The 26,966-nt window shown below is 43.3% G+C and overlaps 1 protein-coding gene across 1 annotated transcript in view; it reads right to left on the bottom strand.

The window, feature by feature from the left end:
* MYO10 (myosin X) overlaps nt 1-18,779 on the bottom strand; it is a 161,385-nt gene extending 142,606 nt beyond the window's left edge. Inside the window, exon 1 of the mRNA XM_027663778.1 lies at nt 18,674-18,779. Coding sequence (XP_027519579.1) covers nt 18,674-18,694 — 21 coding nt within the window. The 5' untranslated portion in view covers nt 18,695-18,779. The remainder of the gene's footprint in view (nt 1-18,673) is intronic.
* Nucleotides 18,780-26,966: the final 8,187 nt, after the last annotated feature.

Raw genomic sequence — 26,966 nt, forward strand, 5'->3', positions numbered from 1 at the left:
AGTTTGGGTGGGTTTTTATTTTTTTTTTTTCCAGTAATTCTTAGGTAAAATAAAATTACCTAAACACTGCTGAAGAAACAACTTTTCCACAAACGCTGAAGCATGGAATTGTGCAAAGAGAAGCATTTTTGGCAAATTACTGGAGAACAGAAGAGGATTCAGAAAAGCCTCCTCAGCCAGAAAGAGCACATGCTTAATTTCAGCTGATGTGAACGTGACCCACACTCAAGAATGAATGAGTGTTTCTTCAGGCCAGACCTCCTCTGGGAAAACTGCTCCAATATGGTCACCTGGAGGGGTACTTATGCCTACTGAATTACTCTCAGAAGTGTCATTTCAAAAAAAGAGATTTTTTTTTTTTAGGTATGTTACTAAATATATTCAGACAGCTTTAGCTGAAATTGTATTTTTACTCTTCAAAAAATAAAAAAACCAGTCTGTTACTACTAATCTCAGACTGGTAAAACATCTGAGAAACATCTTGCTCATTATTTCTAGAAAACTCAACCTCACAAGATAGTTCTGCTGAAGCTGGTGCCTCTGCAGCACTCCTGAACTCTAGGACAGTAGTAAACATGAAAAGCCACTTACGCTTTACTCCAAATAAATGTTGCAGTAGCAATGCATTCCTCCACTGCCAACTCCATATCAACTTTCTCCAAGCTTTTATTTGGCTGGTCAAAAAGACTTGGTCCTAAACAGAACCAATTTTCTTTTTAAAGAAGTCATAAATCATCATCTCGAAATAGAGCAATAACTTTCTGCTTACTGTACATACTATCTTTAACCCCTGATGCAGCATATAAAATACTTCATTCTGCAGGGACGAATAGAGATTTCCTCACCTGTAAGGAAACCAGTTTTGAGTCCTCTGAGTTCCATACCATTTTCATGTGTGCAGTGGAAAATATTGCAAGCCACAGGGACTATGTGCCTCCTCCTCCAAGTCACCCAGAACTTGGCCCCTTGCTTAGCACAGGCAGTAGATCTGGTTTTATTTGCATTGGTGCAAGCTCTCAGGGAGAGCAAGAGCTTTATGCACTACACCTCTCTACCTAGGAAAAAGGAAAAACATAATGGAAATGGAAAACCCTGTAGTGTTTTGCAACTGGACAACCACCACAGCAAAAGCAGAGTGAATTACTTCTTGAGGGCTGCAAGTCTTTGGCAGATGCAGCAATGCAGTTTAAATCATTCAAATCCCACAACGGCATTCATATGACACCACTTTCCCCCTTGCTCAGTCTTCCTACAAGTTCCCCGTTGTTTCAAGTATCAACTTGTCTTTATTTTGAAGAAGTGACTATAATTTCATCATAATTCTAGCTGCTTACTCATGAGACAAGCACAGCTCAATTCTGGCAGCATGTTTATCACAGAACATAGATCTTCGAAGAGAGCACCAACACAACATTGTTTGGGTCACGTTTTCAGCTCCCTTTCATCTTCCAACAGACACGAGCATGTTTGTTTATGCGCAAATGTGACCACCAGAACTTTTGTGTCTATTTTCAGACATACACATGCTTTCATGATATTTTCTTCTCCTAGGAATTAAATCCACACCTCATATTCACATAAGCAAGATCCCATTTGTACAGGAAAACTACAGAATCTAGGCTCGTCGCTAGAAGTATGAAGAGACATATGCTCCATTTTTATTCCTCCAGATCCTATTAAGACCTTTCTCAAACATGCCCAACTTCCAGAGGTAATACACAACTTCAGCCAAGAAGCTTGCAAGAAGCTTGTTTGGCTTTTTTTATGCTGTACAAATCTTTCCCTCAGATAAAATCATATCCATTTATTTTTTGTCTAAAAATGATTTATGGACAAGTTTACAGAAATAAAAGATGTGATTCATTCAGTGATTCTTCTCTTGCGAAAGAAAGCTTCCAGCAGAAGTTTTCCCCAGCAAGTTGATTCTCGAATACTCAAGACTGAGCATAGACTGGTGATGGATCACCCCGAGAGCAGACACAAAACCACACCTGCTGTTCCTGAGGCAGCTGTATGAGTAACAGGGACCATGCTGTGCCACAGGTGTGGAACACTGCTTGCCCTGTAAAACAGTTACTACTTTACATAATAATGTATAATGTCATATGCAGTTTCTTCCTGCTCATTTTGTGAAAAGACAAACATCCAATTTTTCTTTAAGTCTATTTTCTGCATCATGGGACTTTTCTCCAACTTGGGACTTTTTTGAGTCTTCACTACAAAAAGTGAATCTTCACTACAAAAGCCGCTAGAGGCAAATGTTCTGCCCTCAACACATGCCATGCCCTGCATCAGTAAGGAGATGGCTTGGTGGCTTCATTAAAAAAAATTAAGTAGAAGTAAGAAACTGATTTCTGGCTTTCCAGGAATATGTCTGCAATCAAAGCAGCTCTACAGTCAATGTACAAATCAATATATAATGATCCTGAGACGGGTTAAAAAGTGGTGGTTAGACAAGTCATCCATTAACAAAGCCACGTCTGTGGAAAGAGCATAGAGACTCAATTGTGGCAGAAACTTCCTGCCTTTGTCCCCGATGGGACGGACATGGATATGGATGAGGAGGCCACACCAGCATTGCCTGGTAAAGGGTGACATGGCAGCAGGTCTTGCGTGGGGCTGTGCTACCCACTGTTACCCACCTGGCAGCTATGGCAGCAATGCAGAGGGGCACCGCTGTGCACAACTCAGTAAGTGTGAGGGCAGATTTGCAGAAGCTATGCTTGAACCAGGATCACTACTACGTAAATATAATTTGTATCAAGATCAGCAGTAATTACATCCTGGATTTTAATAATTTTTTTCCTGGTTACTGCTAAGTGGATTTTTGGGGGTTTTCTGAGTCCCAACAGGGATAATATTCACAGAGTCCTACACTGGTTGAAGTTGGAAGAGATCTTTAAAGGCCTTTAAAGACCTTTAACCTTCCCTGTCATGGTTAGGGATGTCTTTCCCTAGATGTTCATTAACTCTCACACAGCAGGCTAGGACTATGATGTGTAAGAGGCCAAGTGACTTGCACCCAGCTAGGTGCAATACAAGAAGGTATTTCTGAAAATACTTAAACACACTATGACTCTTCTCTAACTCAGGTGAAACTGTACCTTATATTCATCCTAGGATTACCAATCTTGCTGAATCAAGATGTTTTTACTTACTTTAAGTAGCACAACATCAGGAGCTAAATCTCCATGGAAAAAAATTATACAACCTGTTACTATGCAGGTCAAGGCATCAAATTTTAGAAACCCAAGCCTCAGCATTAACTCCCACTGCTTGTTTTGGGTTTCTTTATCTTTAGCCATGATCGCATAGCTTAGCTACAGATCACCAAAACCCTAAAACTCTCCTGTGCCTTTAAACTTACCCATCCACAAACCTTTGCTTCCCCAGCAACCTCCTGCTCCTGCCCAGTCAGAAGCTGCTATTGCAGCTGCTTGTTTGGAAACTGCCAACATCTGCTGATAAGAGAAGCAAAACTCACAGACTGAGAACAGTCTGCTCACCTGCATCCTCTGTGGCTCAGGAGAGACCTTTATAACAGCACCCTCAGCCTTGGAAGAGCTGCTGGGCAAAATGCACAGAGAGCTGAAAGACACGATGAGGAGGGCACTCAGTGATAAGCTTCGGACTCAGGATAAGCCCAAGAGCATTGCATCTTTATTATTATTTTCCAAAGGAGCCTGAGAAGTGTAACATGTCCACAAACGGACTTGGCACTAAAGGGGAAAGAGGACATGACACATGTCAGCGCTTGGTCAGCCAACACTAAGGCAGAAAAAAATCTGGGTCTAAAGATAAGCATCCTAGTTCTGCACTACTAAAGTCAAAGAGAGGTTAATTCATCATGGCTAGGCTTCATGAATGAAGATTTGGGAAGGACTCTACCCACATTTGCTACAAGCACGCTGGTGGCTAAAGAGGCCAATGTGAGATAAGAAGTCCAGTTGCAAAAAGTACACCAGAAGGACTCCTTGGATGGTGTTGGCAAGACACTATTCTTTCTGCATTGTCTTTTCTCCTTGAGAGTGATCCTGCGTGCGTTCTCAAAGGAGACAGCTGCGTTATAGATGGTGTGTCTCCAGACCTCCCAATTAGAGGCCGGAGTAGACCATTTATGAAGATCAATATGGCCAAGGCTGAGATGTTGTTTCAGGGAGTCCTTGTATGTCCTCTTCGGGGCTCCTCTCTTGCGGCAGCCAGTGGTAAGTTCACCACAGAGCACCCAAGTTCTTCACTTAATTAGGACAAAACACAGCTAAGCATAGAAGATAGCTGCTTCTCAAAGACTTTTAAACTAAAAATGTAATTTACGGGGTCAGCACCGTATGCAATAAGGACACCCAATGATCCAGACTGCTCATGGTGCCCTTCTGAAGAAGGTTAATCCCACCACTGGAGACTAGGAAGACTAGCCTTTTGTCTGAAGTTGATCCCAAACCCATTAGAGAGCCTCTGGGGTCTTCAGGACTCTGCCAAAGTCCAAAGGGGAGTCTCAGTGCATTGCTACTTCAGGCTGGTTTGTTGCATCCTCCTCACTGCCATGGCTGTTGTCCCCAAGAAAGAAAATCAGTCTGCTCCTTCACGAGATTGCAAACCAGGTTTTATTTTTCAAAACACAAGACCCACTGACCCACCAGGTACACAATAGGTCCTTCCTACACCTTTTCCATGTTGCTCACATGATCACAGGTATGGGTTAAAAACAAAATTCAGTGTTTTATCAGAACTGTAAATGTACTGACAGAATAGAGATGCTGCCCTGCAGGGAACACAATTTATTAAAAGTGAAATGATTCATAAACTCATGTATTTATTTCAGACTAGGCCAAACAGCTTTTACTGTTTTTTGCAACTACACTTAAAAACCTTCCTTTGAGCAGAAAACAGCACAAGTGCAGCTATTTTTAAAGCCATCTAAAAAATCACAGGGTATGACATACCTTAATTTTTACCACATGGTAAAGATGAAAAACTGGAACAACCTCTCTCTTTTATCCATCTGAGAGCCTAAATGAGTAACTTTATTTATAGCCACTAATGGTTACCACTTCTAAACTTATTTCTTTCTCCTCAACAAACCACCTTTCCAGCAGCGAATTTAAGCTTTCAGCTATTCAGACATTTCTGTTATTCTTGCTCAGTATGGCTTTTGAGCTGTCAAACAAAATTCCCAGGACACTGAAAAATAAACAAACAAACAGCAATTTTTTTTTTTTTTACTGCCTCAGTTAATTCCAACTACAAAAGTTGGAAAGAGAGAGCAGATATGCAAACCAATCACATTTTTTTGCTTTTAAATAATTTTGAAACAACTCATTGTCATATATTTCCTCCTAGGCAGACATAAGAGGTACACCAGATCACTTAAATTTAAGGAATGGGAAAAAACCCCATGTGCAATACACAAGAACATTAGGTAACACCAGCCTTAGCAAGGAACAACAGGTTAATAGAAGGCACATATATCATGTTTAGATCTAGACTAGCAAACAATACAAGGTATTATTTTCCCCCACCCTTTTCCTCCTCATTGGTATACAGGGAAAGGAAGCAAGAGTCAGAGCGTTGCGGTTGGAGTACAATAAAATATCAGGAAGCTAAATAAAGATACACACCCACAAATGAAGCAGCAGCTTATATATATATATATATATATATATATACACACACACCTTTGAGCTTACTAGCACAGCCTTTTCAAGCACATACAAGTAGCATCTTAGCTTCCAGGTGGTCTCAGACCCTTCCACAAGTGAAGTGGTAAAGAGCAAACTTCCCAATGGTCCCAAGCACAGACTACCTCCAGCAGCCTCAGCAGCAAAGCACTTGCCATGTGACAGAGATGCCATCTCTCAAAATTTTTCCCTCTTCTAAGTTACAAAGATCTGATAAAAATCCAGCTGTTTCCTGAAGAACAAGTGGTAGTACCCTAACTGGAGTTCCAGAGAGAAAGAGCCACTTGCTGACTATTAATTACTCTGGTATAGTGTCTGGAACAAAATTAGCAGAGAAAATGATCATGGTTATACCAAGTAGGAACTTCAGTGTCAATAAAACTAAAAAGGGCAAATTTTACTACAATAATTTTTGCCACCCATGAAGCAGTACTAACAAATGCCAGAGTCCTATTTCTTATGACATACGCTACTGCAGCTTTCTCAAGAATAACCCCAGACTTCTCCAATAAACCTAAATGAAACTATCCAGAACCACATCACTGTTCAATACCACTAAAAAAAAAAAAGATACTTAAAAAGACCACTATAAAATGCAAGACTTTCCAAAGTGTGGGCATTTATAAAGGGAGTAACTGTTGACTATCTCAAAGGCAGAGAGGCCCTGCAGAGAGACCTAGACATATTAGAGGGTTGGGCAATCAGCAATCATGTAAATTTAACAAGGGCAAGTGCTGGATTCTGTACCTGGGATGGGGCAGCCCTGGATGTTCGTACAGACTGGGGAACGAGATGCTGGAGAGCAGCAAGGTGGGAAAGGACCTTGGGGTCTGGTTCGATGGCAAATTGAATGAGTCAGCAGTGCCCTGGCAGCCAGGAGGGCCAACCGTGTCCTGAGGGGCATCAGGCAAAACATCACCAGCCGGTTGAGGGAGGGGATGCACTGGTGCGACCTCACTACTCTGCACTGGTGCGACCTCACCTTGAATACTGTGTGCAGTTTTGGGCACCACAATATAAAAAAGGTATAAAGCTATTAGAGGTCATCCAAAGGATGGCAACGAAGACGGTGAAGGCTCCAGAGTGGGAGCCATACAAGAAGTGGCTGAGGTCACTTGGCTTGTTCAGCCTGGAGAAAAGGAAACTGAGGGGAGACCTTACAGCAGTCTACAACTTCCTCACAAGGAGAAGCAAAGGGGCAGACACTGATCTCTCTGATGACTAGCGCAGGCACATGGTGTGATTCTTTGGGTGGTCCTGCGCAGGGCCGGGATTTTGATGATTCGTGTGGGTCCCTTCCAACTTAGGATATTCTATGGTTCTATAATATCAGACACCTAACCAGCAAATACACACTCAAAACCTACAGGTAGAAAACCTCCAGCTGGCCAGACAACATCAATTTAAGATTATTCTTCAACTTTGACAGGAATTGCAAAGCCAAAAAAAGCTTAATTCATGCATTTTAAAGCAGTACCTTTCAGTCACTGTTGTCCCATCCAACAAGAACACCCCTTTGAGAAGCTATCCTGCTAAAGCATCTGCTCCTGCTCAGTCTCCTCTCTTCTGCCTCTCCAGGAGTGCCTGGGGCCATCCCTGCAAGAGCATGACCTGTGATCTGTTGCTGCAGTTGTCTGGACCTTTGCTGCCTTAAGCCCTTTTTGTCCCTTCAATTTAGCCACTGATTCATATGCACCCACTCTTCTTGCCGAGGGACAACTCCCTCCTACATGCAGAGCAGGAGACACATCCCTGTGCTCCTGAACAGTCACAGCTCATGCTGCCTATCAAAACCTCTGATGCTTTACAGCAGAAAAAAAAAAAAAATCCCAGGAAAACGGCAAAGCTTTTGTGGCCTCTCTGTATAATGCAATTGTGTACCTTTTAATCATACAGTTCCAAGCAATATAAGGGAGTGTTTCTGTAAGTGGCACACAAGTTCAAGAAATCAAAATTCAGAACTACAGTTTGTATTTGCCTGACTCGAGAAGCACCTGGAACATAGTAACTGTTGAATCATTATCTGAAGGAAAAGGATCCCACGACTCAATGTTTTCCCTCTGCACTCTAAGAACGGCTAAGAACAAGCCAACAACAAAGGACAACTGGATGCTCACAAGAAAATACACAAAATAGGGTACCACTTTCTGTTCTCCAACAGCTACTGATGACATCACCTTAACTGCATGGTACAAAGGCATCCTACTGACAAAGGTGTAACTACACAGTAAAAGTTTAATACAACTATTTCATCACACTGCAATTCAGTTTTTTCATGGGCTTCTGTTAAAGAAAAACCCAGGGAGTTTACTACTGCACCAGAGCCCTAGTCATTTAAGGTACTGGATTACCAAAGCAAAATAACAGCAGAAATGGTGTGACAGAAATAGAAATTAGGAACAGAGATTCTCAAAACTAACACGAATAGAGAATCAACCTTTTGCTTTAAGCGCTGTGCAACTTTATGCCAAAATCCCATCTATCAACTGTTAAAACTTCTCAGATTTGGCATGCAAAATATTAGAAATGTTATTTCAGGGGGAAAAAAAAAGGGCTGCTGCACAAATTGCATTTTCTAGCACAAAGTTGCTGCGTATGTTTATTCCTTGAAATAGCTTATCAAGTATCACATAGCAGAATCCAACTGGAGTTCCAAGAACAAAGAGCTCACTTCATCGGATACTCCTCCTGGTACACGGTCTGAAGAGCAGCAGGAAATGCCACCCTTCAAAACCCTGCTGTAAATGCTGCTCTTATTTTCTTCCAGGGAATATACTAAGTGATTGGACACACCAAACAAACCTAATCAGCATACCCATCACCAGAAAGCTGTAATGAGGAGATAAACCCTAATCACAAAACCACAGTCTATATTTAATAAGGGGAAGAGATCCAAGAAGATGACCAACAAAGCAAGAAGTCTGACCTACAGAATGATCATCTACTCCTCATCCTGACATGAACTCCAGTATCCTGCCAACTTGGCTCCTTTCTGAAGCACATAAAAACATTCCCTAACCAAGATACATAGCTGGGTTTTGACCCACTAAAATGGTCAAATAGAAACCATCTCCGCTGGTTCTGTAAACCAGACGGGTACATTAAACAAAAGGAATTGACTTTTCATCAAGGTAAACAACTTCATAAGAAAAACAATCCCATTCTCTTAACAAATATATTTAACTTCATCTGAGAAAACATTTTAATGTCACGCTAAACAACAGTAACTAAAATAGGACCAAATAATCTATTTCCGATAATGCTATAAACATCAATACTTTTTCAAAACAAGGAATAAACTTCTCTTATCTCCTGTCCCCAAAACCAGGGGAGTTTGGCTGAATGCAAAAGAGAAGGCATGATAATCTTTCCAGATAAATCCTGCCCTTCTGTCAGCAAGACCAGGAAGGACAACAGACGTGTGCAGCACACAACAAGAAAACCACACAAGGCTTTGCCAGTAGCACCACTTTCACAGTTCTAAATGCCCTCCAGAACTACTTTTCTCCAGATGCTGGAAAGTTCATCAAAAGTTTTCTAAAGCCTTTTGAAAGTTTGTAAGAGAGAGTGAAACAAGGGATTTGAGGTGAAGTTACTGGGAGCTGGGACTCAGCAACAATTTGAGCCTCAGGTCTCCACCTGAGGTTATGCTACAGGCACCAGAATCAATCCTGACTTTGAAACCATGACAGCAGGCTTGGGCAGCAGGGTGCCACTCTACCAGCATTACCATGTCAAGAAGTTAAGAACAGAGAACACAACCCAAAAGATGCTCAGTACTTTTAATGGCAACCCCAGTATACAGGCAGATGTGCCATGATAAAATGCCCTTAGGTAAACTTGTTCAGGGTGCAAACATAGTTTTGCCCCCAGGGGAAAAAGCAACAACCAAACACTTTCCTGTGCTAGTGCGTCCTTACAGCAACTCCCTCAAGGGCATTCTCCAAAACAAAACAGACTTGTATTAGCACACTCTTGTATCACTGACATATAATAAAGGATTATGAATAACTTCCCAAGAATATATAGGAAAAGGCAACACTAACACATCAAAGGACATTTAGTCTTTTATTTCCTGAGTCCTCCAACACAGGCCTTCTCCCTCGGCATGCCGTCAACCAGAATCAGGTGTGGAGGCACAGCCTGGCCCCTGAAGTCTGTTGCTGTCTTCCTTCCTCTTTTCTTCATTTGGAACAAGCCAGAATGAAAACAAACAAAAAAAAAAAAATCATAGAAACATTTAATCCACCTAAGAGATGGATTAAAAAGAATATTGATTACTTGAACATTCACCTTAGCTTCATATTCAGTCAAAAGTCTCTAGTGAAGCTTGCCACAAGATGAAGATGACATACTTTCAAAGAAAGAAAAGTCTGATACCATAAACCAGGCAAAATGGCTCACTGAAGCAATTTATGTATTTGCTATAATGTATTAACATACAAATACAGGAACCCTATTCAATTCTGAAGTCTGGCAGGGCACTGGACGGTACAGGAGTACAGTCTACCCTCCAGAATGTTTTCCTTCAGCATGCCATTAATCCTAGAAGTAGTAAAAAGTATTACACCAACTCCCACATTTAGGCTCTGCTCCAATATGCTCATATTTACCCACTGGGGACAACGTCATTGAGACATATAAGAAATCCAGCTTAAAGTGTACTGCATTTCAATTTTCAGTGCAAGTTTAGAAAACCATCCAAGTGACCAGAACCTTTCACTTTTGAAGACTTCCTTCTATACACAGGGTTAACTGCAAACATTTTCTCAAAGCCTTAAAAGGGCTGAAGTGTTCCTGGGGGGGGGGGTTTCCAGCCACTGACTGTGGCTACTCCTTGGTGAAAAATACCTAAGAATAATTTCACACTAGGAAAAACTACATGATCTCATATAGAAATTGTGTTTTAAACCCCTCCACAGAGGAGTTTACAGAAAATGGAAATAACTTTGTCCAGTAAAAGCAAACACAACCCAGTGTGTTCGGCCATGCTTCCAATGTGAACCAAAATTGTGTCTGCCCCTAATAACCTATTCAACAAGGAAAAACGTATTATCAGGTTACTCCAACATCACTCATGTTTGGGATTTTGATGAAAAAAAAAAAAAGGCAACACAAACCTCTAAACTTTCTACCAAATAAGAAGGCTTTCACAGGCTAGACCGAGTCACTCAGCCACAAAGGAAAACAGCACCTATATAGAGAGCGAGTATTTATGAGTAAAACTTGCAGAGGTTATGACATGTTTACAGCTGAAACAGCTCAGCAGCCTTCCCCAATCAGTCACTGGTTTGCAGTGGAAAAGTGTCTGGCCAGTTATGGTGTCCATGGAACAACATCCCACAGAAAAGTTGACAGACACCCCTTCGCTGGCTGTCCCAGCTGAGGATATCGGGAACAAGCATAAATGATATTTGGACCTAGATGAGATGACAATACAGATCACTGATTTGGCAGAAATGAGTCTAGGAGTGGACAGTATATTCTCCCCCAACATCTTCCTACTTCTCACAGAAACCTTTAGAAATACAAGGAAATCTTTACTCGTTATTGTCTCCTAATGAACCTTTCCCGGTATATTTTTCCCATTTAATGCTCATACTTTCCATGTAACAAAGCTGTAGTTTCTTCTTCGGCAGGAATATAGTTTATTTCACAAGGCAGATCTGGAGCATATTCAATATCATTTCCATTCTGAAATCCTACTTTGAAAAGTTCTGTCTTTAAAAGAATGGAGCGTTTGAGCTACTTAGACTTCTTAAGAAAAGGATAATCCACTTAACCTTTCTGAATTGGGGTGTTGTCCAAAACAAAGTTGCATTACAGTAAATATGGCCAATGGATAACGCTCAGATTTCAGATATAGGATATCTTAGAAAATTCTAAATAATTAAAAAAAAAAAAAGCCACCATGCAAAATATGAACCAATAATACCTAAAACACAGTAATTTGCCCTTAGCTGTCATCCTAACACAAAACGATCCTCCTTTATGTCTCAGTAATGCTTTAAAATGTCTCATAATGATAAATATCAGTAAAGTCAAGAGAAATGAGATGATCCTAAGCCATGATCCTCTGATACATGCCTGAAGTCATAATCAATCTGGCAAGTTTTGAGGTAGCATCCCAAAACTTGTAAAGTTGCCACAATTAGTGACTTAAGGTTGGTAATTCTTTTTTTTTTGCCCCCCTCATCTGAAGCCTTAATTTAAAGTGACTTTTTACCTCCTGCTCTTCTACTGGTGCTCCACCCAAAACTATGTTCCTGGCTCTGACCACAGTTTGGGATGGTGATTCACTAAGGAAAAATACTGGCCCCACAGCCAAAAAGGTTGGTGAGATAAAACTACCCAGAGGACACGCTTTCCTCCAGAACTGTGATGGGCACACAATCAAAACACTGGACATTCAAGGGGTGGAGCTGCTGCTTCTGCCCCTTGCTGGAGGCTGCTGCACCTTCCACCAGGTCTGCACCCACCCAAGAAACACAAAAAGACATTTGTCTTGCTAGAAATTTTTTTGAAGTTGCATCAGTATTCACTATCCATATTGAAATTAAAAAAAAAAATAAAAAGGAGGCACATTATTCACTTGCTAGGGGTCAGGTCTGGATTTTTCTGTGCAAACACAGTGACACTGTATACAAATATTCACACATATGCACCTGCATACAGAGCCAGGGACCTACCAGTTTTCCTCCAGCTATCTTCTAAAGCCAAAAAACAGATTAATGAGACTATATTGGTCTTACCAGGCCAAAACTCAAGATCACCACCAAAGAAGCCCAACATGGTACAACCATGCATAATTATTGACAAGGGGCCCCAAACTTTTTATTCTATCTTTTGAGGCGCACTGGGGCAACAAGAGCACTGAAGGGTTGATGGGTTTCTCAGGTTACTCTTTGGACCAGCACACTTAACTCTCCATGTGACACAGAAATCTCAAGCTACCCTTCCTTTTTGCTTCCCTCTCTCCCACAATACAGTCCTCTCCTGCCAGAGAGAATCATGGATAAAAATGTGGAGCATTTCTGGTAAAAGCCCATGCCACTCAGCTTCAGAATTAGTTGGGACTGGCCATGCTTTCAAACACAATTCCCTTTTACCAGGCAGCAGGCTGTGCAACAGCTCTGAAACCAAAAAGGAGCTGAAGAGGTTTGCAACCTTCAGTATTACCCATACACAGTGCTCTCCAAATAAAAACACACAAAGAAGAAGATCTTGTTAGAGCAAAATAGCTTACACACAAAGTGCTAACACAAACATACAGTTAGGGAAAAGACCAAAAAAGAAGTAACATTTCAGTGAGGTGTCACTAGAAAGTAAAAAAAAACCAGACTCAGAAACAGCCAAGTTTTCTGTAACGGTGGGTTTCACAGTTATCCCCTGGTTGAAGTCTGGTTGAACATATCAAAAAAAACATGGGCAGACCCTGCACAATGTAGAGCCTCTATTGCCAACTTCAATACTTATGTATTTTGCAGCTTTAAGAGAATTCTTGTGTCATTTTGCAATATGTGTCGTGCCAGCAGGGTTGCTAGGCTCCAGCCCAGCGACAACAACTATGCTTCAGTTGCACAGATTTGTCTTATGAAAGGCACATGTGAAGTACGTGTAGTGGGCAGTTACAATGATGTGTTACTGATGAGCTGAATGTGTTTTCCAACTTGGAGAAATAAACTTGCAAAAACTTTCTTTTCTTTCTGACTTAGCAAGGTACTCCTGTGTTCTCTTGAAACATTTTCTATTCAAAATGTAATGCACTCTAATTAAACTAAAAATAACAGTCGACGAAACAACCATCAGCTTTTAAAAAACCTAAATCTGAGAAGAAGTCACAGCTCAGAAACTTTGCAGAACACAGCCAACATCAACAGCCAAGAGAGTCACTGTTTCTGCTTGGCATGGATTTGGCACTCAGAAGCTCTCCAGAAACAGAACCTTTTATGCCATTGCTCATGGGATGCTGATTTTGCCCCACCAGTTGAAGGGCAACTTTGCTGGTATAAGCTACACAGCTTACACTAACACCAAAAAGCTGGAACATCAGACCTGTGCTTGTGCTATCATTAAAACACTTCTAGATGAAAACTGGGGAGACATCCAAGGTTGTCCTAAACAGGTACACTATTGCTGCACAGCACAGCCAGAACCCATGTATATCAATACAGGTATTTAGTGGCATCACCAGATTTTCTCTTTAAGAGAATAACCTTGCAAGTGCCAAGGTGTATTGGGTTTGCATGGTCAGTTTCTGGTGGTGGGGGGGCTACCAGGGTGGCTTCTGTGAGAAGCTGCTAGAAGCTTCCTCCATGTCCAGCAGAGCCAATGCCAGCCGCTGGCTAAGGCTGGGCCCATCAGAAATGGTGGAAACACCTCTGTGATAACATATTTAAGAAGAAAAAAGTAAAAAGTTATTAGGCAGATGTAACTGCAGCCAGAGAAAAGCGGAGTGAGAATATGGAAGACACCCATGCCAGAGCAGGTGGATGTCTGAGCGGAAGCTGTGAACCCGTGGGAGGCCCATGCTGGGGTGGAGGAAGGACTCCTCTCCCTCAGCAGCAGCAGAACGATCTGTGATGAACTGACCATAACCCCCACTCCCTGTTTCCCTGCACTGATGGAGGGTAGAAGGTAGAGCTTAGGAAGGAGGGAATAGTGGGGGAAGGTGTTTTTAAGATTTATTTTCCTTCTCATTACCCTGCTCCGATTTTGTTGGTACTAAATTCAATTAATATCCCCAATTCAAGTCTGTTTTGCTTGTGACGGTATTTGGTGAGTGATCTCTCCCAGCCCTTATCTCAACCCATGAACTCTTTGCTGTATTTTCTCTCCCCTGTCCAGCTGCAGAGAACAAGTGGCTTTGGTGAGTGCCTGGCATCCAGATAGGTCAAACCCCGACACAAAGCCACTCGGTTGCAGGAGACGGTAAAGCCCTCAAAGGACTCAGTGCTGTAAGGCTGTGTTCTTCCAGATGTTGCAAGGGAGCACCAAGGAAAAGTTTTCTGCAAGCTGCATAACTGAAATAAGGGCTTCCAGGTTCAAGCAGATACCTCCTCTGACAGCTCCCTGAAGCTAAGTTCAAATTTCTGACCCATATCCTTTCAACAGAGTGAAGTTTAACACCTGCTTCTTCAGGACACATACTGGGAGCCCTTTCCTTAAAAGAGGAAACGTGCAACTGTGGAAAGCAGAAATGAAGGAAACCCTCCTGAACTCGAGGTACCAATGGTATTCCTAAAAATAAGAGCATGCCAGACACATAATATCTGCTGTGCCTAAAAGGAGGCCACCCTGCAGTTCCAAATAAACACCTGTGCAGCACTGGAGGAACATTAGCTTCTATGATGGTGATGCCTTTATAATTATCTCCTTCCACATCAGCTACCCAGACATGCTAGACAGAAGGCAGGAGACAGTTTTTCTCCTCCAGTTGTGGAAATTATGGGGCAGGGGAAATCCTTTGTCTTTTAAGTTTGGCAGCAGCTAAGCCCAAACAATCCCTGCAGCCACCACTACGCACACTGTGCTGCAAACTCCCCAGGAGCTGAGCATGAGCTCAGAGGGCAGGTTTGGACAAGATGACCTACAGAAATTCCTCCCAACCTCAAGCCCTTTCTGACCTCAGCTGGGCCAGCAAATGCCAGAGTCCTCCTGTGACATGGACAGCAACCATGGTTCAGTCCAACACACCATATGTATTGGGTAAAGTGACTCACTACATAAGAGGAGGAAGATAAAATTGACTTCTGCATCCACTTCCCCTGCTTCCCTGATAAGCACTGCTTGGGAACTTCAGATGCTGAAAAGGCAGTATGAGCTTCCCTCTCCTACCTTTTTTGTACAAAATTTCCTTGTCTTCCTTGTCATCTGGAAATTACTCTCCTCCTTCCCTGATGGATACATCCCCTTTTAGCAGGGATGCATTCTCACTGGGAAAGTCTGACCTCAACTATCAGAGGAAACTGCTTCCCTGTGAGCACCCTAGCTGTTGGTAAAACATATGGGAACAATTTTTTCAGGCTGTTTTGAACAGCATAGCCAAATGGCTCTATTGCACATATCTATACTTGTATTTCTGTATATGGATCTCAAGGATTTCTACAGGTTTTAATACTTAAGATATGCAAATATGACTATGTATATATACTGAAAAAGTTAAAATTCTACCACCAACCTTTCTTCAAAGACTGTAATGTAGTACAGACCAATCAACAGCCTTTTTTAAAAGCCTCAGAAAACACTTTTCCTTTGTATTCAGAATGCAATTTTGTTATCACTTTAGTATCTTTCAGCATTTTGGGGAGTAAGTTCCAGGGCAAACTCTTCCGGCTTAATTCTTTACTTAGAGCCATGGTTTTTTTATAATTGGTTGAGTTAGAAAATTGGGACAGGGATGGAAATCAAGGCTCCCTGGAGAAAAGTATGACAACTTGTTGTCCTGTAATAAAAGCTAAGAGTACTAAGAAATAGTAAAGAAAAGAAACTGGGCAGCAAGATGGAGGAATCAAAAAGCTGTTAAGTCATAGATGATGGCAGCACCAGGTAATTGGCAGGAGCTTGGCGTTATCCCACACCTCACTTAAGGTAGCAAGTTCCAACCTCCCCTGCAACACACATTCCTGCACTCCAGAGGTGTTTTACTCAGTTGCCTCAGTTTGTTCCAGTGAGCATCACACTATACTGAAAACAGGTTACAATTAGCATCTATAATAATGCAGGGGTTTTTTTCCTATAAGACCTTTATGTTGTTCAATATTTTTCTGCAACAGCCAGATTAAAAGACACTCCTGCCTCCAGAGCTGTGAACAGGGGCTTCTTGCTCACACTGAGGACCCCTGTGAAGTGCCAGTATATACCCTTCTCACTACCAGCTTTTCTCCCAAAATACAATTATATCAGCAGACTTACACTGCTAATAAACCACAGCAGAGCAGACTGGGCTTTTTACCTTTTTACCTGTGCCTTTTATCCAGCTTCCTCTTTCTTCCACACACTAGAACTTATTTTAACAAGAACAGTAGTTCCCTCAGATAAGTCAGCAAATGTTTTTGTAAAGAGCAGCTGCAGGATGTCTGCCTCACACAAATTAAATTACCTAGTGGCTCAATCCAGTGCCTTCAACAGACATTTCTTCTGTAGTAGCTGGGTCAAGCCCAGTGCATTTCTGCTATTGTGCCTCACGTTCCCCATATGCCATTTACATATGCTCTGCTCTGGTGTGAGGAAAGGAAAATGTTTATACTTATGGGTGGGACTTTGGATGCAGATTAAAGTCAAGGTGCTATATTTACAGATCTTTTAAAGTAATACCAACATGTTGAAAGGGAGTCAAAGTTCTTAAGAAAGATCAAAGTCCACATGCAGCAACCACAAATTAACATAAATACATGCTGAAATGGTAACACAGACTGGCAAAATTTACCTGCATTCTCCCTGGAGCAAGTAATTTTGGCTAATAGGGGAGTCAAAACCATGAAAACTCTTCTTCACCTTTATGTAGGGCATGCTACAGTACTTTGTGTTGGTGCAAATGACTCTTCAGACTAATTTTGCAAGGCTAGGCTAATATTACCATATTGCTCATGGCTTGCAAGGTTTTGAAAGGTGAGGGCTATATCCTCTACAGGGAAGAAAAAAAAAAGTAACATTACCACTTAACTCACACTTTTTCAAAGCTAATCCTGTATTTCTTCCTTCTTATTGCACTTGACAGAACTTTTGTTGTCTGACAAATGAAAAGCCAACAAGCAGTAAAGTGTATGACCTTCTTTTATTTGACTAATTATTATTTCAGTAAACAGATCACCTATTTTTCTTGTGGAAGCATCAACAGCAGCCCTGAGAACACGAGGGACGTTATTTCATGAGGGCAAAGGACAGTTTTGCAGCTTAATCACAGCTCTGTAAAACAGATGCCTGGCCTATATTTACAGCCCTGACAGTGCAACTGCTTCGGCAAGAGGTGCAATTAAAGCAAGCGTGCAGGCAGTCACCAGAAGTCACAAGCCAGACGCGGGCTCTGCCAGCAACCTACAGGCACAACACAGACACACAGAAGCCATTGATCCCGGACACCTTATGTTCATAAGGCTGTGTCGACATCAGGCGGGCTGAACTGATCCGGTAAAATATTGTTGTATAAAATTCAGCTAACTTGGACCAGAAGAGGACCCAAGTTCAGACTTCTAGCAAATACCACGTTTAGCAAATAGTTAGTAGCAAGGAGCCTTTGATTTGGTTTCCTCACCCGACACGCTGAAGTCGCCAAGATCCACAAGACAACGGTAAAGCTCAAAAAACTTTCAAGACTTCTGCCTCCTTACTTCGCATTTTGTATCAGAAGATTTCGTCTGTACTTACTAACACACACTTAATAAAGAGATCCTAAGAAAAGAGTGCCCAACGGCAGCCCTGCTTCTGAAACCTCCCTCGTTTGAAGCCTCTCATGCCCGTGCGAGGCGGACAAAGCGCGCTCCCCGGGTTTCACGCAGGGAACCCCCGAGGAGGAACCCCCAGGCGCAGTTTCGGAGGCTGCCACGCCGCCGGCAGCAGGGAGCGGGGCAGGGACCGCACGGGCGCCCACAGCTCCCCGCTTCGCCCGGGGCGGGAGGTGCCGCCGGTGGACGAAGGGCTGTGGGGGCAGAGCCGCGGCACCGGCGTCTCCATCCACTGCCGCTCTAGTAAGTCCCAATTAGCGCCGAGCGCCTGCCCGGCTGCGGGCACTCAGTGGCTGCGGCAGCACCGCTCCAGCTCGGAGGCCGCGAGTTCCGCCTCGGAGAGGCCGGGAATTTTGGGGGGCACAGCTCCCTCCCTGCCTCCCGCTCCCCGAGGGGCTGCTCCTGCAAATACCTGCAAACCGAAGCCCTCGAAGGAACGCACACGCGACATTTTCCGTGAGCTCCCCTGCAGCTTTGCTGCCGGTATCCTGCACCACAAAAGTGGCCCCACTTTGGAGGAGAAGGAGGGAGATCCCAACGGCCCGCGCTCACCTCCGCCAAGAAGCTGTCCATGGTGGCCCCTCGGCCCGCCCGCGGGTCGCAGCACCGGGCCCCAGCCGCGCACCATGTGCCGCTGCCGCCCGGCCCGTCCCGGCTCGGCCCCACCGAGCCGCCTCAGCCGCCGCGCCGCTCCATCGCGCCCCAGCGCCGGCACCAGCCCGCAGCCTTTGTCCGCCCGCCCCCTCAGCGCCGCTCGGCCGGGCGGTCCCGGCAGCGCATAGCCGCCGGGGGAGGGGGTGACGAGGAGGAGGAGGAGGAGAAGAAGGAGGAGGACAAGGAAGGCTCCCGCCGCCGCACGCTCCTGCCCGGGGCCGCCCCGTCCCGTCCAGGCGGGGCAGGAGCAGAGGCGGAGCCGGGGCCCGGCCGCTCCCTGCGCCGCGCTCAGCCGCGCCCCCGCCCCGCCCCGGCCGAAGCGAGGGCAGCGCCCCCCGTCCCGTCCCGTCCCGTCCCGTCCCGCCGCTGCCGCCGGTGCTACTCCCGCGGCGGCCCCGGGAACGTCTGTCCGGCTGCTCGTGGCACGGGAACCCGCGTGTGAGTGAAAGGAGTGCGGGCGGTGGAAGGGGAGCGGGGACTCGCCCCGGTGTGGGGGAGGCTCCGCTCCCGTGCTCGGCAGCACACGGCCGTGCAAAGCTCCGCCAGCCGGCGGGAGGTACTGCCCGAGGCAGGTGTTGCTAAAGAACACGTACCTGCAGAGTTCCGCTGCGGACAGGCAAGCCCCTGGGGAAGTGTGTGGCAAACTTGTGTACGGTCTCTCCTCAGCCGTTCCTTTGCTAAACACATCCTGAAACAGCCACTCACTGAGACATCAGTGCAGATGAAAACAGCCCTGCTCTAGATAGTTTTCCAGCCCTTTACTTTATACGTGCAAGGCAGGTATAAAGTGTTGAGGTTTTGGAGATATTTCTTTTTCATAGTTTTGCACTGACCCTACGGTAAGTAACAGCACAAGGAACGCAGCAAAGGAGAATCAAATCTTGCAGATACCAGCCTATTTCTTTCACATTGCAGAAAGAAAGGGAATGCAGTATTCTATCTTTTGGTTGCAGGCAGAATTCCTACCACTACTTTGGGAGCTTGAACATATGAACAATGATATGCTACCAAGCCCTTGGTAGCAGAAGTAATTGTGAGTGCAACTCTCATTTTTTAAAGTGTCATGGCTAATGCATAGAGCACAAGCACCGCTAAAACCAGCAAGCTTAAGAATACATACACTACACAAGGAAAACCTTTCTTCTTTCTCCTTTGTGTCAAAAAAAATTATCTGAATAAGGAGGAGAGCATGTGAAAGAGGTTTGGCTTTGAGATACACCATGTAAATGTGGAGTTTTTTTAGTCTTGGATGTTCACATGGTGACATCTAGACAAACTGCTGTGCCATCAAGGTTAGCACTGGGATAAACCAGCACAAGAGGGACTTTCTGCCAAACAGGTGCCTGTTAGAGCCTTCGTGGCTGCCTGCCCCATCACACAGAAACAAGGTGGGGGGAATGTTTTTGGGCAGACAGCCTCAGATATGGCCATCTGCTATAGACCAGCAGCTCTCCCCAGTTCACCTTCCTGTGGCCAGCCACAGTGGCTCCTGGTAGAAAAAGCAGAAACACTTTCAAGCTTACTTGTAGCCCAGCAGAGTCCCTCAGGCAGCACCCCTGTTGCAACTTGCCAAGCTCAGCTGGGAGAGATCCCCTTGGAGACCCTATAACGTCCTGAGGGCTGCCAGGGTGATCACTTCTCTTGTCAGCCCTCCTAATGTCTACTCCCAGGTAAACAGGTTGTAACTTCTTACAGTTGCTCTGAAACTCAAGGTTTGCAGAGAATTTCACCTGAATTCGCCTGTCTACACAGTAGACAACTCACATGGGAGTTAGCATAAATTGTTATTCTGCTGTAGATTATATGGTATAAATTCCGATGTAGAAGCTCTGTAACTCTATTCTAAATTTCCAAAGTTACTCCAGGGGAACAGGGTTTTTTTCCACAGTCACTGTGCCATAAAACTTTCCTTTTCAGACAAGCCCTAATTTGGGGTGGGCTGAGTCATATTGGAGGTATTTATTAAGTTGTTTTGACTTCTGATACAATACTTTATTTGACACCATGTTCTTGGAATCTAGTGCACAACTGGCTACTGCATTGTACGTACTAAGGTCTATGAAGCACAACTGATGTAGGAATTCATGAAAACTTTGAATCCATTGTCCAAAAAAGCAACCTGTGGGGGTTTTTTAAATGAGAATTTGAGTAAATTACAAGAAACCATTACCAATAGAATAGGACCAGATTTACGCAGCCTGTAAATACATTGCAGAAGGAATGAATATTCTCCTGTGGCATGGATGCATTGCAAAAGACTGTAAAACTCTTGAGACTTTTCTTAAGATTTAGAACAACTGCAAAGCTGCAGGAAGGATCTAGGAAGAGGGATTTAGGGAGCAGAGGGGAAGGAAAGAGCAGTTTGTGTGATCACTCCAACAAGCTTTTTCCTTCTCTCCTTCTTTGTCTTCTTGTGTCAGTCCCACTCACAGTTTGTAAGCACTAGCATCTGTGTTTCATAGGAGAGGGGTTTTGAAACATGGTGTTTCCTTTTCCCACTCTGAAAATGACCCCAAACTAGTCTCTTACTCATTTTATGCAATTGTTTTGGAATTTGGAAAACCCCACAGATACACTGTACAAAGCTCCATGAACATCTGGAGACTTGGCCAGTTCTGCACAGCTCCAATTTTCTTTTAATCGGTAGAAATTCCTTCACTGATTGTGTGCCTAAGGTAAATTACTTCCTTTTGAAGCTGCTCACATGCATACCGGCTCAGCTTTCAGCCTGGGTGAGGACCAGGAATGGACCGAAAGCTTAATTCCACCTCCCTGATGAGACACCTCCTCACTGGCTGTAAAGATCTTACCCCCTTGTGCGGGTAGCTGGTGGTGAGGTGGTTGGTCCTTGGGCCCCTTTCCTCCAGCTTGCTTGTCTTGCTCTGTGCAGTACAATTTTGGCATTTGCTACATCAGGTTTGCTCTCAGCTGGTCTGTTAGGCCATTTTAGAATTCCTCAGTTAAATTTACTGCATTACATGGGCCAGGTCTCACCTTCACCCAATTTTTCTGACCTTTTATCCTTCCACCAGTAGTTACTAAAGTCCGTATTTGACCAAAATGTCTGACGAAAACAGACGTCTCTTCCTTCCTTAGGTCCCAAAGTAATCTTAGCAGCTGGAACTTTTGTAAGACCCTGAACTTTTAAAACGTATTCAAACTACTCCTGCCTCTATCAACAACTCTATCCCATTGCATGCAGCTTTCTGTTTCTGCTCTGGAGGCAAAACCAACTTACTGACTGAAGCCCAGTTATCTATAAATCATATGCTTCACCTGAGCTGTTTTTCTTCACAGGGAATTTCCACAGACCAAATTTGTAGGGCCTTTTTTAGATTTATTGCACCTGCATTTAATACAAAGTTTGTAGACATGATTGAATCCCAACAAACCATTAACTCATTCAGTACTTTGAGCACATCCAATTCTAGATGTCCTTTTTTCAAAGTAACTTTTTCCCCCATTTTCATCTAGCAAAGCTGTCAGGGCACCACAGGAGCTGGTGGCTGCTGGGGCTGGGAGTGTTGGCAGTACCGTGGATGGGTGATGGCAGTGCCTAGCAGCCAGGGCTCATCCTATCACTCCAGCCAAGGGCTCTCGGGCCATGGGGAGGTGGGGGGAGCCCTTGGGGTGAGCAAGGATAATCAGGACTGGCAGTACCCTCAGGGACAGTTATTGTGTTTGAAACGAAACAGGTTGTGCAGTTACAAGTCCCTGTCTTCACTGCATCTGATTGTCCATGATGACAATTTCTGTGCATTTCACAAATCCTGTTGTCAGTTCAGTAAGCGAAGATTCATTCTGCAGCTCCCATCTTAATACAAGATCTGGGGAGGCAGGCATCTTTATGCTAAAAAGCTTTATATTCTATGATTTTTTTAAAAGGCTGATGAATTTTCATGACACGCACTTGAGATTTTGCCCTTTCTTGGCTTACTTAATTTTTTAGTTGCTGTTTTTCCACAGTCCTATCATTAAACTCAGTGATTTCAACTTTTGCATACCTGACAGGTTTATTGCACAAAAGCTTTTCCCACCCTCTGTAGTTTTCCTTTCCCTACTGATGGCGCTGAAGTATGTTATTTGCCTTACCCACAGGACTGCTATCCCTTCTATCAGGTATGTGGATTGATTTCAGTCAAAGAATTAAATTATATATTCAGTTAATTTGAACTTATTGATTAAAAGGAACCTAAATTTAAGTTTTCTTCTCACCAAAATGAGGCAGTGTGTTTCTTTGCTTACAGCTCAAGGGCTTGTTTTCTTCAGTACTATCTCCAAAATCCGGTCTCAGATTTTTCCCATTGGTGTCTTTGTCCACGGCATAGAGTGGCATCATTTTTAGAGTGGCTTTGGTTAAAATTTGCATTTCTGATAAGAATTCCTGTTTCTTTAAACTTACTCTAGAAGAAGAGTTTTACCCCCACTCTGAGGCTGCTGTTATACTCGTGAGCTCCTGTCAGGTTTTAGCTATTTAACTTTTGGTAGACAAGATGTTGGGCATTGACAGATGTTTCTGTAGTAGGTTAAAATGTACAGGAAGACTGCTAGCACAGCACCTAGTTTTCTACCACATAAGTTTTGGGGGGTGCAATGAAACAAGAGACTGCTTCAGCCAAAATTGGCACGGTCCGTGCAGAGCAAAAGACACAGATTCCTCATGCTCTTGTCCATTATGACTGCTTCACGAACATGTGCTCAGATTTCAAAGCCATTTCCAGGTCATGGTCATAGCTTTCAAAATAATTAACGGATTCTCTTCAGGTGAACACCCAACAACTGGGCTGGATAGCCTTACTTTTTCTGAATCCTGCTTGAAGTAAGCCAACTTTCTCTATGTGCTGTACCATGAGCTGACTGTCTGACTAGCAGTTGTGAGATGTGAGGTGCTTCTAGGTCCTGAACTACTTACCAGGATGAGTGTAGCTCTTAAGCATGACAAGCAATGGATCAATTATTCATACTCACAGATGAACTTTATTTATTAACCTTTAGGAGTAATAAATAAATAAAAAGGGAAGAGCTGACAGACTTTTCTAAGAGCTTCATTTATAGCTACTGTGACATAAAGCAATTTTAACATTTCCTTTTTATGTAAACAAGCTCCCAAAAGGAATGAGGGAAAAAAAGCTGGGAGACATCTGCTTGGCTTCATCATTCTCTCTCTATTTTCTGGATCCCAACAGCTTCTTCAGTTATTTTGACCTTCTTACAGGCTAATTCACTTGACTGTAGTTGCAGTGCAAGTACTTTTCCGGAGTCCTAGATGAGAAAAAAAAATGCAGAAGTCCTACCCAACAATCAGACACTACAGATGTGATACTTTTCTGTGCTGCTGGGCTGACCACATATCCAAAATGGTGGGCCCATCCCTTGCTGAGGATGTACAGATCCAAAACTGTTACCATGGAGCTGGATTGCCATATGCCACTGCATTTAGAACTTCGGGTCTTGTAAAGGCCATTAAGTATGTGTTATATTCAGTTTCTTACCAGAACCTCTCTACCTGGGAGATTCTAAGTTTTATTTTCCACATAAGAAGTCTCTATTACAAGATTTCAATATACAATTTCACAGACTCCAGATTTTTTTTCCCAATGACACAGAGCCATCTCCTCGTTCAATAGCTGGCAGCACACATATGAAGATGGACAACTGTCTAACTTCTCATGGTTTTACCCATTTCCTGAATTCTACTCAGCCCCCAGGCATTGCCTTTGCAGAGCCTTTCCCGTCATTGCTTACAATCCTTCATCTGCCTCTTCCCTCCATCCCTCATATGAAGTTGCCTGCTTCATTCTGGGCCCTTCAGGCAGCATCAATGCTTGTGGTGGCAGTCTATTCCCTACATTCAGCTTCTGTCACTCCTGGCTGTCTGAGCTTCATTGACCCTTCATCTCAGATATCTAAGATTGCTGTTGCACTTAGTCATCAACAGCATCTTTTAATCCAGCTTGTCTTCTCTTACAATCTTACTTGCAACCTATTCATTCAAATTCAGTTTATCAACTTGGAATATAGTTTTAAGAAAAGATGCCAACAAAGAGAGAGCTGTATTGTACAGGTGCATTGGTTTATCACAAGAAGATACCTGCTGGAAAAAAAACAGAGAAGTGACAGACAAAAGCTATCAAAAAGCTTAGAGTCAGTTAAGGGATAAAGACAGTGGGAAAACATAAGAAAAAGCATAAAAAGAAATACAAGTTTTTCTCATGTGCTTCGAATCAGATTGTGAATACATTTTCCTTGACCTCACCCAGGTAGCCTGTTTAAAGACAAGAGTGTGAAGGCAACTTGTAGTTGCAAACCTTGCAGTCACAATTTATGCATGTGTTCATTTATCAGGTAGTTAGGTCTGTGCAAAACATCTCAGCATATCTCTGAAGGTCACCTCCTGCAGAGCAGAGCCCACGAGGGCACCTTTTGCTGCCTCAGTGCCACGTAAGCCAGGTTAGTTCAAAACATTTCCCCTAACAGTTTAAACTAGGTCATCCCTGTTCTTCTGAGGCAAACGAGGAACACTCATCTTTCCTTGCCCCTGGCAGTGCCATGGAAGGAAAAATCTTCGGGGAAAGGGCATTAAAGCCCAGTGAGGGCCAGTCATACCTTAAGCCTCTGCTGCTGTTCAGCCAGCAAATATAAATCAAAGGCTGCCTTCTCCCTAGACATGTCAGACCAGTTTAAGCCATGTCCATGCTCTCTATCAACCATTTATTGCTCCCTCAGCTATGACAGGTGCAAAAGGTAAGCCTACCTTAGTGGTGTAGCTTGGCACCTTTAGAAGTGAGTTTCCAGTCTCTGCCACTTCTCATGCTTTGGTTCATGTTGGGGAGTGGTCCCAGAGCATGCGAACTTTGTGCCCTCCATGGGAAATTAAGCTAAAAGATATGCTCCAGAAACAGTCTTGGTAACTAAAGAGTTATCAGGACATAGGACTAGACTAGTGCTTGTCTGAAATACAGCTCTGAAGTGCTCTTAGCATGGACAATGGGCCCTCAACCTGAAGTTTCACTCTATGGATACACTTTTAGTTTGCTGCTCTCTTTGCTTGTGTAGCATAGCCATTATATTTCCATGGGGCGGTGCAGAGAATGGGGAATGAGGGAACTGTTCCAAACATTTCTTTTGGTTTATGTTCTGGTTTTGTTTTTGTTTTCTTAAAACAAAACCTCGTTAGAAAAAAAGTTTTGATTCTGACCAATTATTTGAGCAAGTTCAGATAAATACCTTCCAAACAAATGTTGTTACAATCCAAAGAGGTACAAGGAGAAGGGGTGCTCTGCATTGTTGCTAGCATTTGTTCCTCATACCAGGTCACAGCTTTAAAGAGCCAGGAGAATCAACCTTCACAGTCTCTTGTACTTTGGAGAAATTTTATTCCTTTTACATATATAAGACTCTATGAGCCTGAAGGATAGTTGATACTTTCTGTCAGTGCTCTTCTGTTAGAAGTTTCTTTCCATGCATCTGCCACAGTAAGAAATATTCTTCCCCTTTGCCCCTAGACTCCTTCCTGTGTTTGAAATCAAGAAATTCCATCATAGCCCAGGAGAGCTAAATATTAATTTCAAAGCATGACAGAGTTTCCCACAAATGCAGTCATAGTGGGACACTCAGAATACTGCGAACCTATACATTACAGAGGAGGATGTTCTTTTGAAGTTTGTTAAAAACTGCATTTAGTAATACAAAAATTATATTTGATGATTGTATACTTGCATAATCACATTTACAACTTAACAAATCTTGCCTGAAATCCTCTCAAAATCTCTGGTGTTGCATTGTTGTGATAAGTTCAATTTTGGTAGCTTAAATTTTCGTCCAAATACACTTGTTTTGCTTTGATATGTTATTTGCTCATGATTTTAAGGTGTGTTTAGGTCTCAGTCAAGCTATAACTTTATAGGTTTGCTTATTTACTGATTGCATTCAAGTGAATAAACATGCCATTTCTTTGTTACAAACAAAAGCAAAGTTCCTGGCTTACATCAGTTTGTTGTCCCAGAATAGAATCAAAGGCTGCTGAGGTAGTTTAGGTCCCTATTTAGAAATAGGAAAACCTTTGTTTTGTGTACACAGATACTAAGCACTCCAGCGTGAGATGTTAGAGGAAGCTAGGGAAGTTAGCAAGCCCAGTGCTAGCTACATTCTTGGCATGCAGTTTGCCTGTAGCATTATTTGGTGTTTGTGT

This window comes from Corapipo altera, unplaced genomic scaffold, assembly GCF_003945725.1.
Source record: "Corapipo altera isolate COAL_440 unplaced genomic scaffold, ASM394572v1 73, whole genome shotgun sequence".
Classification (NCBI taxonomy): domain Eukaryota; kingdom Metazoa; phylum Chordata; class Aves; order Passeriformes; family Pipridae; genus Corapipo; species Corapipo altera.